This window comes from Kryptolebias marmoratus, linkage group LG6 (assembly GCF_001649575.2).
Source record: "Kryptolebias marmoratus isolate JLee-2015 linkage group LG6, ASM164957v2, whole genome shotgun sequence".
NCBI lineage: Eukaryota > Metazoa > Chordata > Actinopteri > Cyprinodontiformes > Rivulidae > Kryptolebias > Kryptolebias marmoratus.
The window spans coordinates 25,180,478-25,206,534 of NC_051435.1; the positions used below are offsets into that span (position 1 = coordinate 25,180,478).

The window sequence follows — 26,057 nt, forward strand, 5'->3', positions numbered from 1 at the left end:
CAGATGCTGCACCAATCCGCCTGTCGATCTCCCGCTCCATTTTTCCCTCATTCGTGAACAAGACCCCGAGATACTTAAACTCCTCCACTTGGGGCAGGACATCTTCCCCGACCCGGAGAAGGCACTCTACCCTTTTCCAGCTAAAGACCATGGCCTCGGATTTGGAGGCACTGATCCTCATCCCAGCTGCTTCACACTCTGCTGCGAACTGATCCAACAAAAGCTGGAGATCGCGGCCTGATGAAGCCAATAGGACCACATCATCTGCAAAAAGCAGAGATGCAATCCTAAGGCCACCAAAACGGATCCCCTCAAAGCAAGAACACATCTAAAACATGCAGGACAGCTGCCCCTGAGGAATGGAGTTTGGCACCTCTGCCATAAACGTTATAAACAGAATCAGTGACAAAGGGCAACCTTGGCGGAGTCCAATTCCCACCGGAAACCCGAGGTCCCCAGGGTCTGCCTGACTAATTGCCGGCAATGCGGACCAAGCTCTGACACTGGTCATATACTGGTCATATATGGACCTAACAGCCCGTAACATACCCCGTATTCCCAGAGTACCCCTCACAGGACTCCCTGAGGGACATGGTAGAGTGCCTTCTCCAAGTCCACAAAACACATATAGACTGGTTGGGCGAACTCCCATGCACCCTCCAGTACCCTGCTAAGGGTGTAGAGCTGGTCAAGTGTTCCACGACCAGGACGAAAACCACACTGATCTTCTTTAATCCGAGATTTGACTGTCCGACAGACTCTCCTTTCCAGAACCCCTGAATAGACTTTATCAGGGAGGCTTAGGAGTGTGATTCCTCTGTAGTTGGAACACACCCTGCGTTCCCCCTTTTGAAACAGGGGGACAACCACCCCGGTCTGCCAATCCAGGGGGACTGCCCCCGATGTCCACGTAATATTGCAGAATCGGTTCAACCAAGACAGCCCCACAACATCCAGAGCCTTAAGGACCTCGTCTAACCCCCGGAGCCTTGCCACCGAGGAGCTTTTTAACCACCTCTGTAACCTCAGCACCAGTGATTGGCGATCTCGACCCAAGGTCCCCAGGCTATGCTTCCTCACTGGAAGAGATGCTGGTGGGATTGAGGAGGTCTTCGAAGTATTCTGCCCACTGACCCACAACGTCCCAAGTTAAGGTCAGCAGCACACCATCCCCACCATAAACAGTGTTGATGGCGCACCGCTTCCCCCCTGAGACTCCGGATGATGGACCAGAATCGCCTCAAAGCCATACGGAAGTCGTTCTCCATGGCCTCTCCGAACTCCTCCCACACCTGAGTTTTTGCCTCAGCGACCATCTGAGCTGCATTCCACTTGGACTGTTGGTACCCATCAGTTGCTTCTGGGGTCCCACAGGCCCAAAAGACCCAATACACCGCCAGTGTCCACAAGCGGGTTCGAAAGTTGCCACCGCGGCAGGCACTGACAACCTTGCTGCCATAGCTCCGGTCAGCCACCTCGACAATAGAGGCACGGAACGTGTTTAAAGCTCTCTCGGAGGTGGGAGTTGAAGGTCCGTCTCACAGGGGACTCTGCTAGACGTTCCCAGCAGACCTTCACAATATGTTTGGGCCTGCCAGGTCTGATTGGCATCCTCCCCCATCATCAGAGCCAACTAACCACCAGGCAGTGGTCAGTTGACAACTCCGCCCCTCTCTTCACCGAGTGTCCAAGACATATTGCTGCAGATCAAATGAAACAACAACAAAGTCAATCATCAAACTGTGGCCTAAGGTGAACATGGTGTTCATTATGAACAATCCATGACCTGCAAAGAAGTCCAATAATAAAACACCACTCGGGTTTAGATCAGGGGGGCCGTTCCTCCCAACCACACCCCTCCAGGTCTCACTGTCATTGCCCATGTGTGCATTGAAGTCCCTCAGTAGAACAAGGGAGTCCTCTCGGGGAGTGCTCTCTGGCACCCCCTCTAAGGACTCCAAAAATGGTGGGTAATCTGAACTACTGTTAAGCGCATAAGCACAAACAACAGTCAGAAACCATCCCCCTACACATAGGCAGAGGGAGGCTACCCTCTCGTTCACCGGGGTAAACCCCAACGTACAGGCACCAAGAAGGGGTACAACAAGTATGCCCACTCCGGCCCGGCACCTCTCAACAGGGGCAACTCCAGAGTGAAAGAGTGTCAAACCCCTCTCAAGAAGACTGGTTCCAGAGCTAGAGCCATGCGTCAAGGTGAGTCTGACTATATCTAGCCGGAACCTCTGAACCTTGCACTTAGGCTCCTTCCCCACCAAAGAGGTGACATTCCATGTCCCAAGAGCCAGCTTCTGTAGTCAAGGATCAGACCACCAAGGTCCCCACCTTTGGCCAATACCCGTTCCACATTGCATCCGACTCCTTTGGCCCCTCCCACAAGTGGTGAGCCCATGGAAAGGGGGACCCACATCTCCTCTTCGAGCTGTGCCTGGTAAGACTCCATGCGTGAAAGCCCAGCCACCAGCATGCCCCACATCTAGGCCTCACTCCTGAATTGGGCCCCGGTGACCCACATCCAGGCGAGGGAAAACTGAATCCAAAAGGTTATTCATCATAAGGTGTCTCTGGGCTGCACTTTGTCTGATCCCTCACCTAGGACCTATTTGACATGGCTGACCCTACCAGAGGCATGAAGCCCCTGACAACATAGCTCCTAGGATCATTGGGACACTCAAACCCCTCCACCATGATAAGGTGGCAGCCCAGGGAGGGGTCATCTACACATGTGGCCAAAATTGTTGATACTCCTTAATGAAAGAAAAACCCACAATGATCACAGAAATAACTAGAATCTGACAGAAGTTACAATAAATAAAAATTCAATGACAATGAAAAAATGAAAGCCACACATTGCTTTTCAACCATGCTTTCAACAGAATTAAAAAAAAATCATAAAAACAGGCTTGGACAGAAATGATGGTACACTTAACTTAATATTTTGTTGCACAACCTTTTGAGCCAATCACTGCAGTGTAATGATTCCTGTACTGTCAGTAAGACTTCTGCACCTCTCAGCAGGTATTTTGACCCACTCCTTATGAGCAAACTGCTCCAGTTGTCTCAGGTTTGAAGGGTGCCTTTTCCAGACGGCATGTTTCAGCTCCTTCCAAAGATGCTCAATAGGATTTAGGTCAGGACTCATCGAAGGCGACTTCAGAATAGTCCGATGAATAGCCATTCTTGGGTGTTTTGGGTCATCCCGTTTAAAGACCCATGACCTGCGACTGAGACCAAGCTTTCTGACACTGGGCAGCACATTTCTCTCTAGAATCTCTTGATAGTCTTGTGATTTCATTGTGCCCTGCAAAGATTTAAGACACCCTGTGCCAGATACAGCGAAGCAGCCCCAGAACATAACAGAGCCTCCTCCATGTTTCACAGTAATGACAGTGTTCTTTTCTTGATATGCTTCATTTTTCTGTCTGTGAACATAGAGCTGATGTGCCTTGCCAAAAAGTTCCATTCTTGTCTCATCTGTCCATAGGACATTCTCCTAGAAGCTTTGTGGCTTGTCAACATGTAGTTTGGAAAATTCCAGTCTGGCTTTTTTATGATTTGTTTTCAACAAGTGTGCTCCTTGGTCATCTCCCATTAAGTCCACTTTGGCTCAGACAACGACGGATGGTGCGATCTGCCACTGATGTTCCTTGACCTTGAAGTTCATCTTTAAATTTTATTCTAATATTCCAGATATATGCATTAAATGTGGATATAAAGGCACTTTGATCCATTGCTTATGGAAATGCCCTGAGATTCAAAATTTTTGGAAGGAAGTTTTGGATTAAATTTCACACATCACAGGCACTAAACTGAATCCTTGTCCCAAAATGTGTATCTTAGGAATTTTTCCCACGGAAAACGGATTAAGCAAGGTTGACCAAAAAAAACAAACATAATTTACAGTCTGATACAGGCAAAATACAGTATAGCCAGCTCCTGGAAATCTATTGCTAGACCTGAACTGAAAACTTGGCTGTCCATGTTATCGAGTTCTCTGGCACTGGAGGAACTCGCCTTCATGATTAAGGGTAAAAATCCGGTGTTCAAAAAGATATGGAAAATCGTTTTGCTATTTTTGAAATGTGGAAATATTTGTAATGATGAATGAGTGAAGGTAATTGGGCTAATTTTGTTTTTATTCATATAGTGACTATAACTCTGTTATCTTCATGTCAAATGAAAATATTCCATGTGTACTCAATTGTATGAAAAATGTACAACACTGAATCAGTAATGTCTAGGTGCCTTGGTCCAAGGAGGACAATTTATCACTACAACCACATCACCTGACACCTCTCTAGTGGACTATAGTCAGAACTCTTGGACTGAATCTCTATGTACAGCCCTGATATAGCAAACTTAAAATACAGTTTCACTGCAATTTGCAGATGTTTGCCACCTTGAGGGTTTATGTTCTTGTTTGCTTGTTGGGGTTTTGTTTTGGGTTTTTTTATTTTAGTTTTTGTTATGTTGTTTTTGCTTGGTATTTTTTACACATGTGAGCTACTTGCCTTTGTACCTCATTTAAAATACAAAAAAGCAATAGACAGAGTTTTGAAAAAAAAGTGGGTTTAGTTACTGAACATGAAAGTTGGACTGTTTTAAGGACTGGTAATGTGTGGGTGTACATTAGAAAGCTTCTCTTACTGAGGATAGTTTGGTGTGTGTTTGTGTGTGTGTGTGTGTGTGTGTGTGTGTGTATTAAGTGGAACATTCCAGGATTCCTCGGAGCCCTGTGCTAATTTGGAGCCCTATATTCAGGTTTAACGTGTCAATCCCAGTACACTCACTGTCCCTCCCCCTCTCTTTTGATTTTTTAGCCCTTCCTTCTTTTATTCCAGCATCATTCCACAACTTGAGCTGGTATAAAGGCTGCAGTCACATACCTGCTTGTTACATTTTTGACATTTTAAGTCCCACCTCTCCCTTTAGCAGACCCTTACTTAAGGCAGTTTATCTTAAACCCACACTGCAAATAAATCTTTATTACAGTAATAAAAAGCTTCCCACCACTTAAAAAAATAAAAATGAAGTAACCTCCATGTCATGTGAAATTCTGACCAAGAGTTAATGTTGAATTGTTTCACTAGATTAGATTAAGACACAACTAATTGTATCTGAATTTAAAGCATTTTATGAAAATGAGGTGATGAAAAATAGATGTTGAATTGTTTTATTAGGTTGATGTGTTCCTATTACTCCAGTCTAGTTGATCCCTTTGATATTTGTTGAAAACAGAAATAGAACAGCTAATCAAATTGATGAAAACATGTCATTATGATGCTACACAGTTTGCCCCCCCCCCCACACACACACACACACACACACACACACACAGTGTCACTGACTGCTGTAGTTACACAGCATTTTTTCAAAACTAAATAAAGATCTTGTACAATCTGTTAGTTTGAAGAATATGTGCTGGAGATTAGTCTCAGCTACTACCACCCCAAGTGTAGGTCAATATTTGTAAAATTGACTGATTTATACCAATATATATGCTTCTAAGGTATCATCTGTAGACGTATATCCAGTGATTGCTTTTTGAAAGTTTCAATAAAGTTCACCAAACAGTTCATTAGATCTTTTGGTGACAAACAGACATACAGACAAGGACAAAACATTATCACCCAACTTTGCTTTTTGGTGGATGATAATTACCCGTCTTTGAATTCTTAGTTTTCTGTTAGTCATCCTTTTATTGCATCTTAATATCTCTTACATATAGGTGTAATTGTCTCCGAATCAGTTGCAGTGTTTTCCTTCTAACTGGATGACAAAAACGCATTTTGTGTTTCGTCATCTCTTGCCACCCTTTCTAACAATTATCTGAGTACAGAGTTGGTGCTGAAAATGATTCAAGAATTAAATTTAGAACATCTGGTCCTCACTACAGTTTTATAGCTGTGCTTCCCACACAACCTGCCACGTATTTACATGTTAACCTAATGACACGGCCTCTTGCTCTGCGGTTCGCCCAGACGACTAAAGTTTCCTGTGTCTTGACGTCAGATGTGCTCTTTGAGTTCTGCTCAAGAGGAGATGTACACATACACAGATGCTGAACAAATCATCCCTAAAAAGTCTGATTGGTAGTGGAAAATAGACCTTCCTAAAACACCATGAATTGTTTGAAAAGGCCTGGGATCGCTTGAAGCACTGCATATCACCCACCACCTTTCATGCCAGAGTTTTAGGCTGTGTTCACACCTGAGAGTTCAGTAGACCTTGTTCGATTGGGGACCAAAACTGCAACATTTGTTACATTTTCAGCTGGTGCGGTTCACATTCACACTGCACTGAGTCAATCGAGCCAAATCCTTTTGAGCCCCCCCCCCGCCAAAAAAAAAAAAAAAACTTCTTCTGGAAGTTGGAGTGGCATCAAATTTTAATGGTTTTCGGATTGTCTGTGGTACATGTGCCAAACAAACATTTTTCAACAATGGTCTCAGCATGAGCAGAAGATGAGAAGATGAGGCAGAAGACCTCTTCACTCCATGTCTGACCACGAGCCATTTCTCCCGCTAGTGTAGAAACACATGTTCATTTTGGTTGTATTTACCCAGAAGGCCCTGTGCTATAGTCCACTTCCTGCTTTTGGAGCGGTCTCCAGTCTGCTTGCATTCACATATGCATTCGAACCACGCCAGAGTTCACTTAAACCCAACTGAGACCTAGGTTTTTAGGTGGACCAGAGTTCACTTTTTTTGGCCCGCATCAGAGTTCGATTGTGCATTCACACCTCCCCAAACGAACCAGACTTTCTAGGCAAACGAACTACAGTTCAATTAAAGCAGACTAAACAGGGCTGGTGTGAATGCACCCTTAGACTACACCCATTTTATGTTCTAAGGCTTTTTGGCCAAACCTTGTAAATGACGTTATGTGCAATGTTGTGATGTTATAAGGTCCTGCGAGATATTTTAGTGCTTAGAGTATGTGCTGTGGATGCTACTACAAGATCAAAACTAGCTCAGTATCTGTAAACCTAATTGAGGTACATCCATTTTTGCGTTTGCTAAGGTCAGTCATCTGTGGCGGCCATCATGACTTGGGTTGACTCCAAAAATGAATCAGTTCCAGATATGTCCAAACAGTTACTTTCTGAGAGTTTCATTCAAATCTGTCCAGTGGTTCATGAGATATTTTGCTAACAGACAGAGATGACTCCAATAGTTATTGGAAAATTTTAAAAAAGAGATCTCGCTGTCAGTTCGTGCTCAGAGTACATGTTGGGAATGACTCAGCTACTACCACACCAAATCTTTATATCAATATATCAGTAAAATTGTCTGAGTTATAGTCATTTTTGTATTTGCTAAGGTTGTGGCAACCATCTTTAATAAGATTAAATCCAAAGTTGATCAGTTTAGATATTCACTCAGTGATTACTTTCTGAAAGTTTTATTGAAATCTGTTGTTTCATGAGATATTTTGCTGTTACTAAGAACAAACACACACATAAATGCCCTTTCACCTTCAGCTGTGTATGACAATAAGCTTTGGACATCCTAAAAAAATATTAGAGCATAGACAATAAGATCAGCTCAAAGGGCATTTTGAACAATGGGGCAAATTTGACCTGAGGTTGAACTGATGATTGCAGTTGGGGGAGCAGATTTTGTTTGTTTAATGATATTTTCTTCTACAACCCCGTTTGCTTTCTGAGAATTAACAGACACGACTGGTTAGATTTGATTGCCTATAATTTTGTCTCTAGTGCGCTGTGAGAGCAGCAACACAAGGCAGAGTCCTGGTCCTGGAAGGGCTGGAAAAGGCAGAGCGAAACGTTCTACCCGTTCTCAACAACCTGTTGGAGAACAGAGAGATGCAGCTGGAGGACGGACGCTTCCTGATGTCAGCTGAGCGTTACGACAAGCTGTTGCAGGTCACCCTAACTAAACAAGTCAAACATTATCATCAAAGGCTTCTACTTTAGAGAATTAAACATTCTGATAATCTATTCAAGTTGGTAGTCAACAATGACAGATTTCACACCTTAGCATATATGGGTGTTGTCTAAACTTCAATTTTTTTTTTGTGGTTTTATATCTTTATATTTTAGGAGGAACTGTCAAACTAAAACTTCACACCTAGTCTATGAAATTTCACACTACTCCTACAGTTTTCTTTCTTTAATTAGGAAGGGGTGTCACCATGATTACTGATAAATATATTCTGCATGTTGCATAAAACTGTGTACCTCCATCCTTTTGCTAACAAATGAAACATCAGAGACTGAAAAATGAGTTTTCATCCTTTGCAGGAGCACACCAAAGAGGAGCTGGACAGCTGGAAGATTGTCCGTGTCAGTGAGGACTTTAGAGTTATTGCTCTGGGTCTTCCTGTTCCCAAATATAAGGGCAACCCGCTGGATCCTCCTCTCCGCTCTCGCTTTCAAGCAAGAGACATCTATTACCTTCCGTTCAAGGTCAGAACTCCAAGAACCCGCGCACTGTCCAACATCAACAGTTTCTCGCCACTAGCATCTCGATAAGGAGATAAGATGAAGTTGTGCAATGAAATTATAGCAGAAACTAAAGAAGTATAGACATTTTTCAAGGCCCCACCTTTAATTTTTTATTGTGTGTCAGTGTAAGTGTGCACTAGGTGTTTGTTACCTTAGTTATGACTATCGATTGAATCAATAGTCTTGTTCAGTATTAAGGCTGGGTATAAAAATTAATTTTTGAATCTCTCACAAGTAAAGATGAGAAGAGGTTCACCAGTCTACGAAAAACTGCATCTAAAAATAGTGAAACAATTTCAGAATGATATTTCTCAAGATTAAATTGGGAAGACTTGGAATATTACATCACCTACAGTTTCTAATATTGTCCAAATATTTTAAGAATCTGGAGAAATCTCTGAGTCAAGAGGACAGGCCTGAAAATCAATTTGGGAGTTGAAGAATCGAGGTCCTAAACTGGCCTGTCTACAGTCCAGACCTCTCACTAAAGGCTTCAGCATACCCCATAAGAAGTCACAAAGTTGGTTTGCTGTCACATGGTTGCGAGCACACACTTTTTATAGTCCACAAGACACTTGGATCAGAACTCCCGGGAGCTCCTCCCATCTCCTGCACTGTTAAAACAGGTTTCTTCCCTCTGGCTTCTCAGCTCTCCTGTCCTTGTACACATTTTTGCTTCCCTTCCCGTGACCAGACATGTTAATTAAACCAACTGAGACAGAACACGTTGTTTGGCATTTGCATATATGGCGGTGCACAATAACGGTGCAAAAAGTTCGGCCCAGGCCTTGTGTCACGAAGGGGCGGACGAAGCTACTTCACGAACAAAAATGATGCGATTTTCGTCACGCAAACAGGTGACTGAGAGCCGACTTTGTGACTTCAAGTATGGAAAGGCCTCAATTGAAAACTTTTGGTGCATCATGAAGCAAAAAGTCCAGCAAAGAAGACCCAGGACCGTTGAACAGGTAGAATCCTACATTAGACAACGTTCCCCTCCAGAAATTCTAGCAACTGGTCTCCTCAGTTCCTTGATGTCTACAGACTGTTGATAAAAAAGAGAGGATGCTTCATAGTGTTAAATGTGGCCCTGTTCTAACTTGTTTGACGTCTTGCTGCTGTCAGATTCAAAATTACCATATTTTTTCTGAAAAAAAGAATACATATTTTTTTTAAACATTTGATATGTTTACTATGTTCAATTTTGAATAAAATGTGGGTTTTATGAGATTTGCAAATAATTGCATTCTGTTTTTATTTACATTTTACACAATGTCCTGATGTTTTTAGAGTTGGAGTTGAAATAATTTGAAAGGGTGTAGCCTCTCTTAATCTTTATATTTGCAGGACCAGCTGGAGATACTGTATGCTGCAGCACCAAATGTTTCTGCGGAAAGGTAATGTAAGGAGCTGGTGCTAAATAAAATGGCTTCCTGGTGATTTTTGAAATATTTCTGTTGTATCTTGTTGTGTCAGAGTGTCCCAGCTGCTGTCCCTTGCCATGACGCTATGCTCCCAGGAATCATCTAGTTTGGGCCTCCCTGACTTTCCTGTTGACAATCTGGTTTCTGCACTTCATATTCTGGTGAAACTTGAAAGAAAAGTTTAATGTCTGGGATTTGAAAAGGAACACAAACTCAATGCTTTTCTTTTCTTTTTGCTGCAGAACATTTTCCCCATGCTGTCTTCCCAGCAGCTAATTCAGAGACTTTATCCTTACAAGAGTATTTTGAGAAAAGATGGGCACACTGCTGTTGAGGGCGTGTTGAGTGTAAGTGCACCTAAATGAGCGGTCAAAGTGTGATCTTTGCATGGTTTTAATTAATGTATGATATCTGATGCAGATGGTAAATGGATTGTACTTATATAGCGTCTTTCGACCCAACCAGACTACTTAAAGTGCTTCACAACACAATCTGCTCTAATTGACCCATCCACACAGCATCCACCTATTCATACAGCACTCTACTACAGCTCTACAAAGCTAATCTGAATAAATCCTTCTATAGAGTCTAATCAGTGCTTAAAACCCCATTAATACACCGATGGGGCACACATCAGAGGCAGTGGGGTGCAGTGTCTTGCCCAGGGACACTTCGACATGTGACTGCTTCCAGGAATCGTACCTCTCATTAGAGGACAACTTCTCTACCCATTGAGCCACCACTGCCTCAGATGCATTGCTTTTTACCTGCACACTTGTGGTTGTTTTCACAGCGGTTCGAGCTTTTGGACAGGCTTCATCACTCATCTCCCAGTGCTGTTGTGAGTGTGACCAGAACAAAGGACTTTGAAGGACATGCAGATGTCACAGTCCGGGTTGCAGACAAGGACGTCACCTTCCAGGTATGGCACTGTTAAACTGTTTTGGGTTGTTGTGTAATTATCTTGAAATAGTTGATTCACTCAAGAAATAATTTGATTCACTCAAGATACCTACCAGTTTGAAGGTATGAAACATTTCTGTTAAGAAATAATTGCATGCATTCATACATTCATAAGTATTTATCCCCAAGTAAATACCCCTGGGTCCTTTTTACAGCTGTTATAGCTGCAAATCTCTAAGTCAGTTGTTGTCATCATCTTCATCCACTTATCCGGGATCTGGTTGCAGTGGTAGAAGCTTTAGCAGGAAGCCCAGACCATCCTCGCTACAGCCACTTCCACCAGCTTCTCTGGGAGAGACTCCAAGGTGTTCCCAGGCCAGCTGAGAGATAAAATCCCTCCAACATATTTTGGGTCTTCCCCTAGATCTCGTCCCAGAAGGACATGTCTGAAACACTTCCACAGGGAGGCATCCATGAAGCCTCCTAAACAGATGTTCAAACCCCTCATCTGGCTCCTCTCAATGTGTAGGAGCAGTGGTTCTACTTTAAGATCCTCCCAGATGTGAGTTCCTACGTCCTTAGCCCTTAGGCTGAGCCTAAGTCAGTGGTCTGCCATTAAAATTCTGTAAAATCTTCTCAAAGAAATTTTTCCCAGGCAATGGTCCATGTATTTATATATACAGTGTCTTGAAAAGGTATTCACACCCCTTTAACTTTTTCACATTTTGTCACTGTACAACTATAAACTGAAAGATTTTACTGGGATTTTATGTGACAGACCAACACAAAGTAGTGTGTAATTGTGAAATACAACAACAATGATGCATGGTTTAAAAAGTATTTTACAACTTAAAGTTTGAAAAGTGTGGTCTGCATTTGTTTTTGATCCCCTTGAGTCAATACTTTTGCTACAGTTATAGCTTCAAGTCTTTTTTGGGTTTGTCTCATTCTTCTTCACAAAATAGCTGGCTCTCAGACTGGATAGAGAGCATCTGCGAACAGCAGTTTTCAAGTCTTGCCACAAAATCTCAGTAAGATTTGGGCCTGGACTTTGACATGGCCATTCTAACACATAAATATGCTTTGATTTAAACCATTTCATTGTAGCTATGGCTGAATGTTTTGGGTCGTTGTCCTGCAGGAAGATGAACCTCTGCCCCAGTCTCACCCAAGTCTTTTGCAGCCCCTAACAGATTTTCTTTACTGGTTGGTTTGGATTCAACTCCATCCATTTTCCCATCAGTTCTGACCAGCTTCCCTGTCCCTGCTGAAGAAAATCAGCATGATGCTGCCACCATCATGTTTCACAGTGGGGATGATGTGTTGAGGGTGATGTGCAGCTTCTTCCACATTTTTGCTGTCTTCCTAAATGGCTTGTGGCAAACTGCAAACAGGATTTCTTATGACTTTCTTTTAAGAATGGCTTTTTTCTTGCCACTTGTCCAGGTCAGATTTATGGTGTGAATGAATAATAGTTGTCTGGTGGACAGATTGACCCACTTGAGCTGTGGATTTCTGCAGCTCCTCCAGAGTCACCATGGCCTTCTTGACTGCTTGGCAGATTAATTCTCTCCTTGCCCGGCCTGTAAGTTAAGATTGACGGCCATGTTTTGGTAGGTTTGCAGTTCTGTCATACTCTTTCCATTTTCAGATGATGACTTGAGCAGTGCTCTGTGAGATTTTCAAAGCTTGGGAAGTTTTTCTTTAAACTACCTCTGCTTCAGAATTCTTAACAACTTTATCACTGACCTGACTGGTGTCTTCTTTGGTCTTCACAATGGTGTTTGGCCACTAATGTTCTGTAAGAAACCTCTGAGACCTTCATAGAACACCTGTATTTATACTGAGGTGAAATTACACACAGGTAATGGAAGACAGGTGGTTTGAAAAAAGGCTGAAAAAAGCCGTTGTACATCAAAGATGAATAAACAACATTAGATCTAGGAGGTGGCTTCAGGTTCTGTCATGACATATAGTTCAGCTTTGACTTGTCTCTCCAGGCAGTTTAACAACCATTCACACATTTAACATATGACTAAAACAACTCCCATGCTGGCCTTGGTAGAAAAAAATCCACATGTGACAACAATCCAAATGATTTTAAAGATGGAGGGGGTGGTTCATCATCTAATATGATCGTAATGGCTCTATTACTGTGATTGTCATAACAATAACTTATTAGCCTGGAACTCCCAACCCACAATCAGAACTGAAGAGGCCTAGTGTATAAGAGTTGAAACGTCTTCAAGAAAAAGGAGAAGTTGTCCAGTTGCCTTTTATTGAACCACTTAGGACAGATTTTAATGAAACTTTCAGAAAGTGATCATTGAAAGTACATCTACAACTGATTAACTTTTGAATTAAATCCAATTTAAGATGGCCGTCACAGCTAATTAGCATAAGCAAAGGCAAAAATGGCTATAGCTCAACAGGTTTAACAGATAATAAGCTAGGATTTAATGTGATAGTATCTAAGAGTCTCTCCCAACACCGACTGTACTGTGAGTGTGTTTCTTCATAACATTATTTTTGAAATTTGACCAAAATGGCTGCAACTCTGTCAATTTTCAACATTTTTGAACCTCTGGCATGAAAGGCTGAAGGCGATATGTATTCCTTCAATGAATGCTAGGTGTTTAATGAGAACGATGCTTCTGCATGTCATTTCAGGTTCCTGCTGGCAGCAAAGGGCTGCGTTCCCCACACAGCAGCCCCACCTTCATTAACACACCGAGCCACTCCCAGCTGCTGGCTGCGATGATGCAGTCACACATGGTGAAGGACATGTGCCTGATAGGAGCCAAGGTACAAGCAGTACAAATATTAATGCTGCTGCTTATATTCTCTAATATTAATAGCAAGCATTTTGTGTTTTCAGGGTTGTGGCAAGTCAGTGATTGGGAGAGAGTTTGCTGAAATGCTGGGTTACAGCACTGAGCTTGTCATGCTTTACCAGGTAAAAAAAACTAAACAAAAATTATTTATTATTAGTGTTAAAATAAAAATACTAAGTTTACTATTTACAGTAAGTCATAATAAAACACTTTGGTCATTACTGTGTCTTAAAATGATTAATAGACTCTCAGAACAACATCATGACCTTATTATTTATTGAGCAAGAACCATTCCAAAATGGCTCAGACAAATTATTTGGTGTGTAAACTTGGCAATAAACCTGATCTTAATCCTGATTCTGAATTTGATCGTAAAACTGAGTTTACCACCAAAATCACGAAATAGCACTTTCTTTATATGGCCTTATCAGTCCCTAACATTGTTGTGTAGGAGTTAGGGTTAGGGTTAGCTTTTTGAGAGGTCCCCCTACACCATTTCAATTAGTTTGAGGTCTGGATCCTTATAACACCTTGAATCATTTTTTTTGTTTGTTTGTTTTGTTTTTTAGTCATTTAGTTGTAGATTTGCTGCTTTTTTAATGTATAATTGTCTTGATGCATGATACAATTAGCCAAACTTTATTTTTTGAACATCTGACTTTAGAATACTTTGGTAAACAGGTCATTGAGTGCCGCGTGTCCAGATCCTGTGGCAGTAAAACATACCCAAACTATCAGCCTTCCACCGCCGTGCTGACAGCTGGTATGAGCTGTTTGTTCTGATAATGGCACATATCGGAGACAATGAGGCACTGGGTGTCTTGCCCAGGGACACTTTGACCTGTAGCATACTTGTGGAATTGAACCTCCAACTGTCTTCTTGGAGGATGACTGCTCTAACCACTGAGCCACAGCTGCCCAATATTTAACATTTGACACTCGATCTGAGGTCAGTATAAACTGAGTTACTCAGTTTATTGCTTTTACCTTTGGATTAAAAAGCTATAAAGGTAAACTTAGTTAATTTAGTTTGTTTTTCCTACATAAGGTACAGTGTTTTGTCTTTTTTTATCGTTAAGATTTATCCTGACTTGTGCTTTAACCAAACATCACACTTAAGTAATTTTATAAAAAAAACTGCTTCTCTCTTTGCCAGGATCCTTTTTTTTAAATTATTTACAGCAAAATTTAAAAAAGGGAGCTTTTCTTATTTCTTCATTTAGAGGAGGCACTTTTCATTCCATTATGTACATATATGAGCTTATAGACAGTGAAAAATGACTGACTAGGGAGCAATGTCAGTTCTGATTTAAGACATTCTTCACATCCCTTATGTGCTCATGATTGAGCAGGAAGTGGGTGCGCTGAATCATGAATAAATGCATCGGGGGGTAGCTATTTTTTGCTAGCTGAGGTCAGGGATGACCTGTGCTATGGGAATTACAGAATCCTCCTTTGAGCATTTCAGATGGTCAGCTCTTCAACAAATTTTCCATTTCTAAGGACAATAATCTTATCTTATCTTATCTTATCTTATCTTATCTTATCTTATCTTATCTTATCTTATCTTATCTTATCTTATCTTATCTTATCTTATCTTATCTTATATCATCCTCCTTTCAAAGATCCTTCCTGCCCACAGCCGTCAGCATCTATAACAACTCTTTAACAAAACCAGGATTATGAGCTACAACAACATTTAATGTCCCTTTGGGATTAATGAAGTATTTTTGAATTTGAATGGAAAAGAGCCCCTCTGAACAGAAAAGGGGCCATTAGGTGTTATCTGGAAGGAAGATCTCAAATTTTAGCAGCTGATTGAGATCATTTAGGTAGATAATTAAAACGGTTTATTATTGCAAGAAAGTTGCTGCTTTCTGGAGCCATTTTTATTCATCTTCTATTTATTTATTTTTAATTTTTTTTTTTTTACACTATTCTGACTAATCTTTTAAATTGGATTTTGATCTAAACTTTCCACGAAATTCTTTGTAAATAAATTCTTTCTTCTCCCATTAACTTAACACTTCTTATACAATTTATACATCAAAATGTAGGGTTAGGAAATGTTAAAGTAAATCATTACTAAAAGTGTAACAGTGTACAGGAGCTTTGTTCTGTTTCTTTAAATATCTCCATCCTTTCCTTACACACCTGTAGTAGGAAATAGATTTGCAAAGTCATTTTCTGGATTACTTTTATGCCAATCCTCTCTGTTTTGTTATGCAACTTCCAGGACATGACAGCCAGGGACCTTCTTCAGCAAAGATACACTCTGCCCAACGGAGACACTGCATGGAGGCTGTCTCCACTGGTCACTGCTGCCATTGAAGGCAAAATGCTGATCCTCGATGGCATACACAGGGTTAACCTTGGAACCCTGTCTGTGCTCTCCAGGTACTGCATTTGATTTTGTCTTTTATTTGCTCTGTTATTTTAGGTCTGCACTGTTGATCTTAGTGCTTTCTTCATCTGTAAATTTGAAGAGGTTTTCCAGGTCACTATACCTCACTTTGACTCCCAGGTTGCTCCATGAAAGGGAGTTAGATCTTTACGATGGGACCAGACTGCTGAGATGGGACAGGTACCAGACTTTGAAGGGGCAGCTACAGCTTACTGACCAGCAGTTGCAAGAACGGTACACACACCACACACACACACACACCAGATAGTACACACCACTGGACTAAGGGGTTGTTTAAACTACTCCATTTTTGGGTCAATCTGTAGATTTTCTTCTGCAGTTCAGCCATTTGTGTACACAACAACAACGCTTGCATCCTCTGCGACTGAAGCTTTCTGAACCCAGGTCTCAGAGTGGAGATTTTGAAGCACTCATGTTTGCATTTGAAAGGAAGTCAGACATGTGAAATTGCGCATGCCCTCCACAGAAGGTTGCAGTCAGTAGGTGTTCTGTGTATGCGCAAGTAGATAAACAATAATAGCAAATAGCAGAGTGCTGTTTATGTCACTCACCCTTTTGAACATGTAGCAGTAACCCAACAGCACTGTAAGTCCAAACAACTGTCCATGTGTTCACCATTTTGGATGTATGTGTTTATGTGCTCCAGACTGCAAACACGCCTTGTTGAAAGGCTAGCAGCAGTGTTGCCAGATATATGTTAATTACCCTTTTTATAACATAGTTTTATGGTCAAGTCCCCCTCTTTTTCTGTGCATGTTCACCAATCACAACACACAACTAATCTTACCACCTCCCCCCTCCAATATAAGCACACCTCACTCAGCCAGCACATATAATAATTTGGGTGAAAATAGAATTATTCTAAAGTGACAATATGATATTTTGTCATTTTTTATCTGGCAACCCTGCCTGGCATACAAACTACAGCAGATTCAATGAGCGCAGCCATATTCACTGAAACACATTTCGTTCTTGTTGACTCACCTCAAATAACATTGAAAAAACACTAACGTATCCAGGGATTGTTCTTGTCGATCGCCGCCCGACCGTCATTTAGTAAAAAAAAAAAAATTAAAGTTGACAGGAAAGTTGAAAATATGGCTATTTATTATGTGATATTGTAAGATATTTGTGTCAAATATGTATACAACTATAGTTTTACAAAAAGACACTTTTGAAATACTTTAAAAAACAAAAATACAATTAAAATAAATACAAATTGTTTGCATCTAATTTAAGTCACATTTACAAATAAATTAAATTAACATAAATAAAGAAGTGCAAACAAAGCACCAACACACGTCTCACTTCCAGGCCAAAGAATAACAACAGAGAACTCTGACAAACAGACAGATGCTGTACTGTACTGTGCTTTTTGTGGCACAGGCTGCATGTTGGATCACTACATAGTTTTAGTTTTACTTTTAGCTTAGTTTAGTTCTGTACATTTAGTCATGCTTAGATCTGTTTAGTTTAGCTTAGCTTATTTGGACAATTAGTTATCATTGTATCTTGTACCTGTCTGTAATTTTGTTTCATTATCATGTTCTGTAACTCTGTCTGTAATTTTGTTCTGTGTTGTAAAGCACTTTGAGTTGCCTCGTGCTGAAAAGTGCTATATAAATAAATGTACCTACCTACCTACCTACCTACCTACCTACCTACCTACCTACCTACCTACCTACGTGGAACAACAAAACAAAGCATATCTAATGCTGAATTTAATAGCATCATTTTACTGTTAAACAACTATAAATTACCACGTGTCATCCATCCATCCATCCATCCATCCATCCATCCATCCATCCATCCATCCATCCATCCATCCATCCATCCATCCATCCATCCATCCATCTTCTTCCACTTATCCGGGGTCACGGGGGCAGCAGCCTAAGCAGGGAGACCCAGACTTCCCTCTCCCCAGCCACTTGGACCAGCTCCTCCTGGGTCTTCTTCTGGGCCTACTCCCAGTGGGACGTGCCCAGAACACCTCACCAGGGAGGCATCCTGGAGGCATCCTCACCAGATACCCGAGCCACCTCAACTGGGTCCTCTCGATGTGGAGGAGCAGCGGCTCTACTCTGAGTCCCTCCTGGATGACCGAGCTTCTCACCCTATCACTAAGGGAGAGCCCAGACACCCTGCGGAGGAAACTCATTTCAGCCGCTTGTATTCGCGATCTCGTTCCACACAATACAGATCTGGGAAGATAGACTTGACTATTTGTGAGCAGTATGGTTTTATGCCAAGAAAGAGCACCACAGATGCCATCTTTGCTTTGAGGATATTGATGGAGAAGTACAAAGAGGGTCAGAAAGAGCTTCATTGTGTTTTTGTGGATCTAGAAAAAGCATAAAACAGTGTGCTGAGGAAGGAGCTGTGGTGTTGTATGAGGACATCGGTAGTGGCAGGGAGGTGTGTTATAGGACATGTATGAGGACAGGAGGACAGTGGTGTGGTCGCTGTAGGAGTGACCTATGGCTTCAATGTGGTGGTGGGACTGTATCAAGGATCGGTTCTGAGCTTCTTGTTTGCTCTGGTGATGGACAGACTAACAGATGAGATCAGGCAGGAATCCACGTGGACTATGACGTTTGCTGTTGACATTGTGATCTGTGGTGAGAACAGGGGACAGGTGGAAGAGAACCTGGAGAGGTGGAGGTGTGAACTTGAAAGACAAGTAACAAAAAGCCAGTCGTAGCAAGACGTGTGTAAATGGGAGTGAGGCAGGTGGAACAGTGAGGCTACAAGGAGCAGAGGTCACAAAGGTGCAGGACTTAAAGTACTTAGGGTCGACTGTCCAGGAAAACAGGGAGTGTGGTAAAGAGGTGAAGAAAAGAGTCCAGGCAGGATGAAGTGGATGGAGAAAAGTTTCAGGAGTGACAAAAGGGTGGCAGCAAAGGTCAAAGGAAAGGTTTACAAGACAGTGGTGAGACCAGCGATGTTGAATGGTTTGGAGACTGTGGGACTGACAAAAAGACAGGAGACAGAACTGGAAGTGGCAGAGCTGACGATGTTGAGGTTCTCCTTGGGAGGGACAAGGATGGATAGGATTAGGAATGAGGTCATCAGAGGTACAGCACAGGTTGAACGACAGAGAGATAAAGTTAGAGAGGCCAGACTGAGATGGTTTGCACATGTGCAGAGGAGGGACAGAGGGTATATTGGTAGAGATGCAGCTGCCAGGAAAAAGACAAATAGAAGATATAGGGATGCAGTTAGAGAGGGGATAGGCATAGTTGGAGTGAGGACAGAGAATGCAGAAGACAGAGTCAGATGGAGGAGGATGCCTCGCTGCGGTGACCCCTGAAAAGGGAACAGCCGAAAGAAATAGAAGAAGATCCCTACTGACAGGCTTTTTCTGGCTGCTCTGATTGCAGTTGCGTCTCGAGCCCTGAACTCAGCAGGGACTACAGGTTTTGTAGTTGGGCTGTATGGGGATTGTATTCACAGATGTAACATCCTATGTACAGTTTTAATGTATTGCAGTACAGAAGATGTATATTCCTCGAAATCCATTGCACTCCCTGCCGTTGCATCCTCCTTAAACAACTGCCAGTCTGTAGTCTGTTGTGGCAGCAAAATAACTTCCAGGCACTGTTAGATGAAATCACTCAAACAGGTTTATTTATATGTTGTGCACAAAATATAGAAAGCATTAAAGACTATTAAGAATTAACATCAGAGTCCCAGGTCCAAATGGGGAAGCCCCGAATCAAACCTCTGGCCCCCTAAGTCAACACAGGAGCTTTTATGAAAGATAGAGTTAGGGAAAAGCAAGTCAGTCTGGTTCCCATGAGGAGAAAATTCAACATCACTCCAATAAACAAGTTCATTCTGTGAGAACCCATGGGACTTGGAATAGAAGTCATAACATAATCAGGACTTATAAACAACAGGTGTTACCCTATACTAAATTCTGCCATTACAAGTCTCGAAGCAGCTTTGGAGCATGGGGCTTTTTCAGGGAGCCACCAAGTGATATCCTCTGTGTGGGAGTCCTGCTCTGTGAGGCTGGGGGGTAAGCTGGGACCAATAATAATGACATATGTTCATAGAAATGTTAAATGTATGTGTATTATGTACCATTGGTGGTACGTTGTTAGACATATTGAGCTAAACTTTGGTGTTGGAGTAGCTGAAAGCAATCTCCAACCTATACTGGGTGCTGAATGAAAAAATAAAAACAGTTCCCAAAGCTAATACAACAATGGTAATAACTTAGCTTTTTTTGTGTTTTCTTACAGCTTCTTTCTGTTTTTCAGCTACCTTTCCTTGGCTAAATTCACCTTTTTGTGCTCTTTCAGTTATTTGTGTTCCTCTCTGCTTTGTTTGTTTTGTTTAAGCTTCTTTTTGCTATGTAGAGCTGTTTTCTGCTATTTCAGCTAACTTATTTTTTGCTCCTTTCAGCCTTTTCTGCTCCTGCGGCTTTTTTTTTTTGTTGCTTATTTTTGTACTACTTTCAGCTTCTTTCTGCTAATTTTAGATTTTTTTTCTCCTTTTAGCCTAATGTTTAGCTACTGAAGTATTTCAAATAAGCTTCAGCTTCTTTAGCACCTTTCAGCAAAGTTATTTAGCAATAAGCATTCACACTGCATTTTTGCAGGAAATTTTGCAGGAAATTCTTTATTATTTGTTTAGCTTCAGAAACTCTGATGAGCTGTTTGCTATTTTAGACACATTTAGAGAAGAGAAACTATCACTAACTGAGAGCTGGAAAGGCCAAAAGTCACCTTAAACTTGTATTTTTTATCTGATCTCTTCATTAGGTCAGTTTTTTTGTTGTGTAGTTTATCCTGAGGAGCCTGTAAGGAAGACCTTTTAAGAAAGTGTTTACACTGAAAGTGGGTCACAGTATAAAGGCGTTCTTGGAACTGTAGTGAGGCGCTGACAAAATAATCTTGTAAACTTTTATAGGTTTGCAGGGTCAATGTTTACCAAATGCTGTACTCTTGTTTCTCCAAATGTGCAGGGACACAACATTTGTCTCCAGTGCTAAAATATACTGGACTTCAGTGAACTGCAGTTGGTCCTAAAAGTTCTCTGAATTTGTCTCTTGAAATGTGTTTATGTCCACGTTTTATGAGTGTTTCTTAAAAAAGCAACTAAGGCTGCAGAAAGGAGGTTTGTGGTTCAATGTCTGAGTTAAGTGAACCCACTTCCTCTTCCTCCAGTCCTGTGGTGCAGACAAAGTGTGTGTGTTTGCATGTGTGTGTGGGTCTCTGTGTGCATGAATACTGAGAATTTATCGTTTTTTTTTTTGAGTATCATGTTGATTCTGTTGTTGCTAAAATATAAAGTAGACAAAAATAATACTTTAACTATTAAAAAAATACATAAAATACACTACTTTGAAGTAGAGATAGTCATGTGAAATAAAAAAATGTCTATAACATATTCAGATAAATAAATTGGTCTAGTTTGAGCCTAAATTTTCTTGTGGTCCTAAGCAGACAGTTCTGAAATTTGCAAATTTTGAAAAATGCAAATATTTTTACTGATCCAAAACAATGCAATCCTTTACAAGAATAGTCTATAGAAGAGGTTGTAGAGAAAAAAGTATTTTGTCACTTTCCAATGTTACATATTTTAAAATGGGGAATGTTTGGGGTCATTCAAGGAATGCATCCAGAAAATTGTAGTTCGGTAGGAGAAACATCAGATTTTTTAGGGAATTTTTGTGCTTTAGCTTAAATCACATTGGTTCTCTGCTCATAGACCACAGTGTCCTCCACAACCTGTGTCTTTGAGTTGGTTTTTATTCAGTTAAATCAAAATCCTAGCTACTGTTTGTCCCCAAGTGTGTAAGGCATTGGCATTGTCATTTTTGAGATACAAACTTTTTACAAACTCCATTCCTGGTCCTCGAGGGCCACTATCCTGCATGTTTTACTTGTTTCTCTGCTCCAACACACCTGATTTGAGTCAGTGGATGATTAACAGGCATCCGCAGAACATGAAGAGATAATTTAACCACTGAATCGGGTGTGTCCCAAGTCAAGGTCAGCAGCACACCATCCTCACTATAAACAGTGATGGTGCTGCACTGCTTTCCCCTCCTGAGACGCCGTATGGTTCAAATCATTGCATTCTAATTTTCATTTACATTTTACACAATTTCCCAACTTTTTCAGAATTGGTGTATATAGGGAAAAAGATTAGAGATTAAAAATGTCCTGTGTGGGTGTGTTTGAGGTTTGATTAAAATAAATTTTGTTGCCCTATTGAATCAGAGGAGTTCACAGCCAGCTGCCAGACATCATGCTCTTGACCTTGACATAGATTGAATGGGACACTCACTGACACACCCTTGACCCACTTCATTTGAGCACCTCTCCCACATGTATTTGGACACAGCTGAGCAAATTTTCAAGAGCATGCATTTAAAACTGCATCTGTGGAGTTTTTATCTTGCATGTGTGTGTTATCAGGTTGATCTTCCCGATCCACCCATCGTTCAGAGTACTGGCCCTGGCGGAGCCCCCTATTGTGGAGATCAGTTCAGGCAGCATTAACAGCAGAAGACAGCAGTGGTTGGGACCGGAGCTCCTCACTATGTTCCTCTATCACACTGTTGATCCGCTGGCCAAAGCAGAGGAGATGGCTCTTATACGGGGACTGGTAAGTCCCCCACTTTTATTTCTCTTGATTCTACATTATTTATTATTTCCATGTTTTTGCTTCTTTTTGGTCTCTTTATTGCTCATTTTCTTTTTAAAGATTCCTAATGTTCCAAATGAAGCAGCAGAGCAGCTGTTACACCTCACTCATAGTCTCCGTCAGACAAACGACCCTACAGTAAGTTTGTTTACTTTTTACCACTTTTCTGCCCACGCCCTCAAAAACTTGCTTGTGTTTCACTTGTATCTCTAGGCGCAGTCTCTGGCCTCCTCCCTTTCAACCAGACAGCTACTGAGGCTCTGTCGCCGCCTCTCTCAGTACCCAGAGGAGAGCATTGTTCATGCAGTTAATAAGGCTTGTCTCTCCAGGTGATAGCAAACACACACACACACTCACTGATTGTTTTATCTTCACAATATCTTTGAATCCTTTCTTTAAAAAAGAAAAGGACCATCATTTTTTTAGAAATTGTGGCTTTTTGTGTTGTGATGAATAAGGACATAAAGGGACATTAAGGATGGTGGACAGGAACAGAAAACATTGTTTTATACTCATCACATTTCATGTACAATAAATGATGACAGAATGTGTAATATGTTATGTTGCTATTTAATGTTGTATTTACTTAATTTTAGAACCTGGTAAGGATCAGATTTTTTTTTTCTTTTTTATGTCCTAATCTAGGACTGTCAAATCTGAAGAGGTATGTCTAATTATAGAACCAGGTAACTAGGGTTGGGCATTGAGTCTCGATAATCGATTTGAACCAGAGCTAACACTCCAGTTCTCCTGGAATCGTTAAAATTTTTAAATTTTGATTACTAGTTTTGATACCTGGAAGAAGAAGCCACAAAATAACAACAAATAAGAATCCATAGGAAGTGTGTGCAACAATGGACAGTGTCAGGCAGCAAGTAAAAGTATGGCTCATCTGTAGTGGGAAAGATGCACCCTCTCTGAGACTCCGTTTGAATTTGTGTCAAAAGCACAGACTTCAAACTGTACACCAGGTTTTAAATTGTGTTAATTGGCTAAGTGAAACCAGAGTTATAATAAATAATTCACTCCACATCTTTTTCTGAAAATCATCATCATGTTTGAAGCACGTTAGAGCGAGAGGCAGCAGTGAAGATGGAGAATCTCAAAGAGAAAACACCCCCAACCTCCATCTAATCTCATCCTCAATTCTGCTAATTCTGACTGAGGCCCAAAGTTATTTGTCAAGCACCAAAAGAGGTGCAAAAACTAAAGGAAGTTCAGCAGTGACAAAAAAACCTGCAGAGTGAGTAATGAGAATTGCGATATTTAGCGTCTTTGGATTTTATAGTTAAGGTAATTTTAGTGTTTAGTGTTAAGTGAGTCAAACCAATTAGACAATTTTTGATTGTGGATCTCCAGTTTGAGGCTCAGACCCAGAGATGGACCCAGGTGTTGTAGTGAGTCTTCTCAGATAGAAGAAGCTGAAAGGCAGAGATAGTCTGTGACAGACAGTGAGGAGCTTGTTGATGAAGTAGGTGATTGATTATTTGTTTTAGAAGAGAAAAAAAAAAAGAATTTGGAAAAACATACATAAAGACTGACATGGACATGGAATATTTGTAAAAACGCCTAATTTCTGCATTTTAATAGAAATACTGTATATAATTTTGTTGTTTGCTGAATCTGTTCATGTGTTTATGAATATTACTGTTTATAACTGCATTCTAAGCTGTAAAAACATTTTGTTAGGAATAGTTATGGTTTTCAAAGTAAAAAAAAAACTAAAAGTGTTTTACTCTGATTTTATGGTTTTTTTGAGTGATTTTAGATCCATCTTGTTAATACAGTAGGTCAAATGTAAAAAATGATTTGAAATTCACACTTGGGAGGTTGTGTTAAAAAAAAGTACTCCAAATATGGCAGGTTAAACTGTTTTTAGGGTGAAATATGAATGAAAATCAAAACTAGTCCAGAAACTTACTATTTCATTATGGACCCCAGAGGTTAAAAGAAGTGACCAGTCAGCTCAGTGCAACACTTGTGATAAAATAATATCTTGCAAAGAAGGGTTCTTGACCGACATGATTAAACACCTCCGGGTTCATGGTATAGAAGTAACAGAGTGCCCTGTCTGTGACATGCTGTGCCGGCCTTCCTCCGGCTTTGACCCTCAGCCTAGCACCTCACTGCAGTCAGAATCAGGTAAGTAAAACAATAAAATATGTCTTATATAAACACTGAGGCAGCTAACAAGTTACACTCAACATAAAACTATGGGTCAAGTCAAATGCAAATACCCAGCTAATGTTAGCTCATGTACTTTTTCATAGACAAATGACCTGAAATTGCTAACTTTAGACAGGAAGTTGACCAGACTCCATGATGTGCTCCTCTGTTCACCATAGTGTCCAAGGGAAAGTTGTTGGTGTAACAAACTAAAGAGAGCCACAGAAAGGTTACAGCATAAATTGCCTCTTAAAGAATCAGAATCGAGAACCATTAGAAACGGGAATCGAAACAAAGAATCGGAATCAGAACCGAAATTGTTCAAAATCGAACACCCAACCCTCCCAATAACAGAGGTTTTCCCCACTTCCATAAATGTAGCTTTTTTAAAAAAAATTATGGGTGAGTCATGTGATGGGATGTCTGTCCTCGGAGCCTGTGAATGAAAAAAGACAAGAGTTATTATGTTTTGACCTGTCTTTGAGTTTGAGCAATGTTGAGTTTTGCTGAGTTTTTGCCTGCTTGTTTTTTTTTCATTTCTGTCTTTTAGGTTTCTGCCCAGCTTGGCTCGTGCCTCTCTTGAAAAAAACCTCACCAGCTGCTCCATGCAGGACACACAGGATCCTGCTGGACACACTCGTGATTATTGCTGTGAGTTCAACATTTGTTTCCAAGCATATTTTGCAGATAAGAAACAGTTATTACTTTTTATTTTTGGATGTTTTCTGTTGCAGTATTTGATGATAGACCACCATGTTTATTTTAATATCTAATTAAACTGCCTTGTAGGTAGTTAAAATAAAACCTCTTACTATGGTCTGATACATCTGTGTTATATTAAAACAACTGCAGATACTTCCATCTATCTATTTTCTTTACCTGCTTCTCCATTCCGAGAAGCAGGGAGCTGGGTGCCTATCTCCAGCAGTCTGTGCGAGAGGCGGGGGACACCCTGGACAGGTCGCAAGTCCATCAAGTGTTGAAGATGGCTTCACGAAGGGCATCCACTGTCTGGAACTGATGTCCATTTTTGTAAACTTCCCTTGCCATCCATCCCCAAATGTTCTCAATTGGGTTTAGATCCGGGGAACATGCAGGATGGTCCAAAAGAGTGATGTTATTCTCTTGGAAGAACTCCTTTGTCAGGCGGGCATTGT

At 41.0% G+C, this 26,057-nt stretch overlaps 1 protein-coding gene across 1 annotated transcript in view; it reads left to right on the forward strand.

The window, feature by feature from the left end:
* vwa8 (von Willebrand factor A domain containing 8) overlaps nt 1-26,057 on the forward strand; it is a 145,753-nt gene that overhangs the window by 13,150 nt on the left and 106,546 nt on the right. The window contains exons 5-18 of the mRNA XM_037976242.1: nt 7,739-7,906; nt 8,285-8,449; nt 9,836-9,885; nt 9,965-10,073; nt 10,155-10,259; nt 10,706-10,834; nt 13,486-13,620; nt 13,694-13,771; nt 15,886-16,046; nt 16,174-16,287; nt 22,506-22,695; nt 22,795-22,872; nt 22,948-23,063; nt 25,451-25,555. Of these exons, the coding sequence (XP_037832170.1) occupies nt 7,739-7,906; nt 8,285-8,449; nt 9,836-9,885; nt 9,965-10,073; nt 10,155-10,259; nt 10,706-10,834; nt 13,486-13,620; nt 13,694-13,771; nt 15,886-16,046; nt 16,174-16,287; nt 22,506-22,695; nt 22,795-22,872; nt 22,948-23,063; nt 25,451-25,555 (1,703 nt within the window). The remainder of the gene's footprint in view (nt 1-7,738; nt 7,907-8,284; nt 8,450-9,835; nt 9,886-9,964; nt 10,074-10,154; nt 10,260-10,705; nt 10,835-13,485; nt 13,621-13,693; nt 13,772-15,885; nt 16,047-16,173; nt 16,288-22,505; nt 22,696-22,794; nt 22,873-22,947; nt 23,064-25,450; nt 25,556-26,057) is intronic.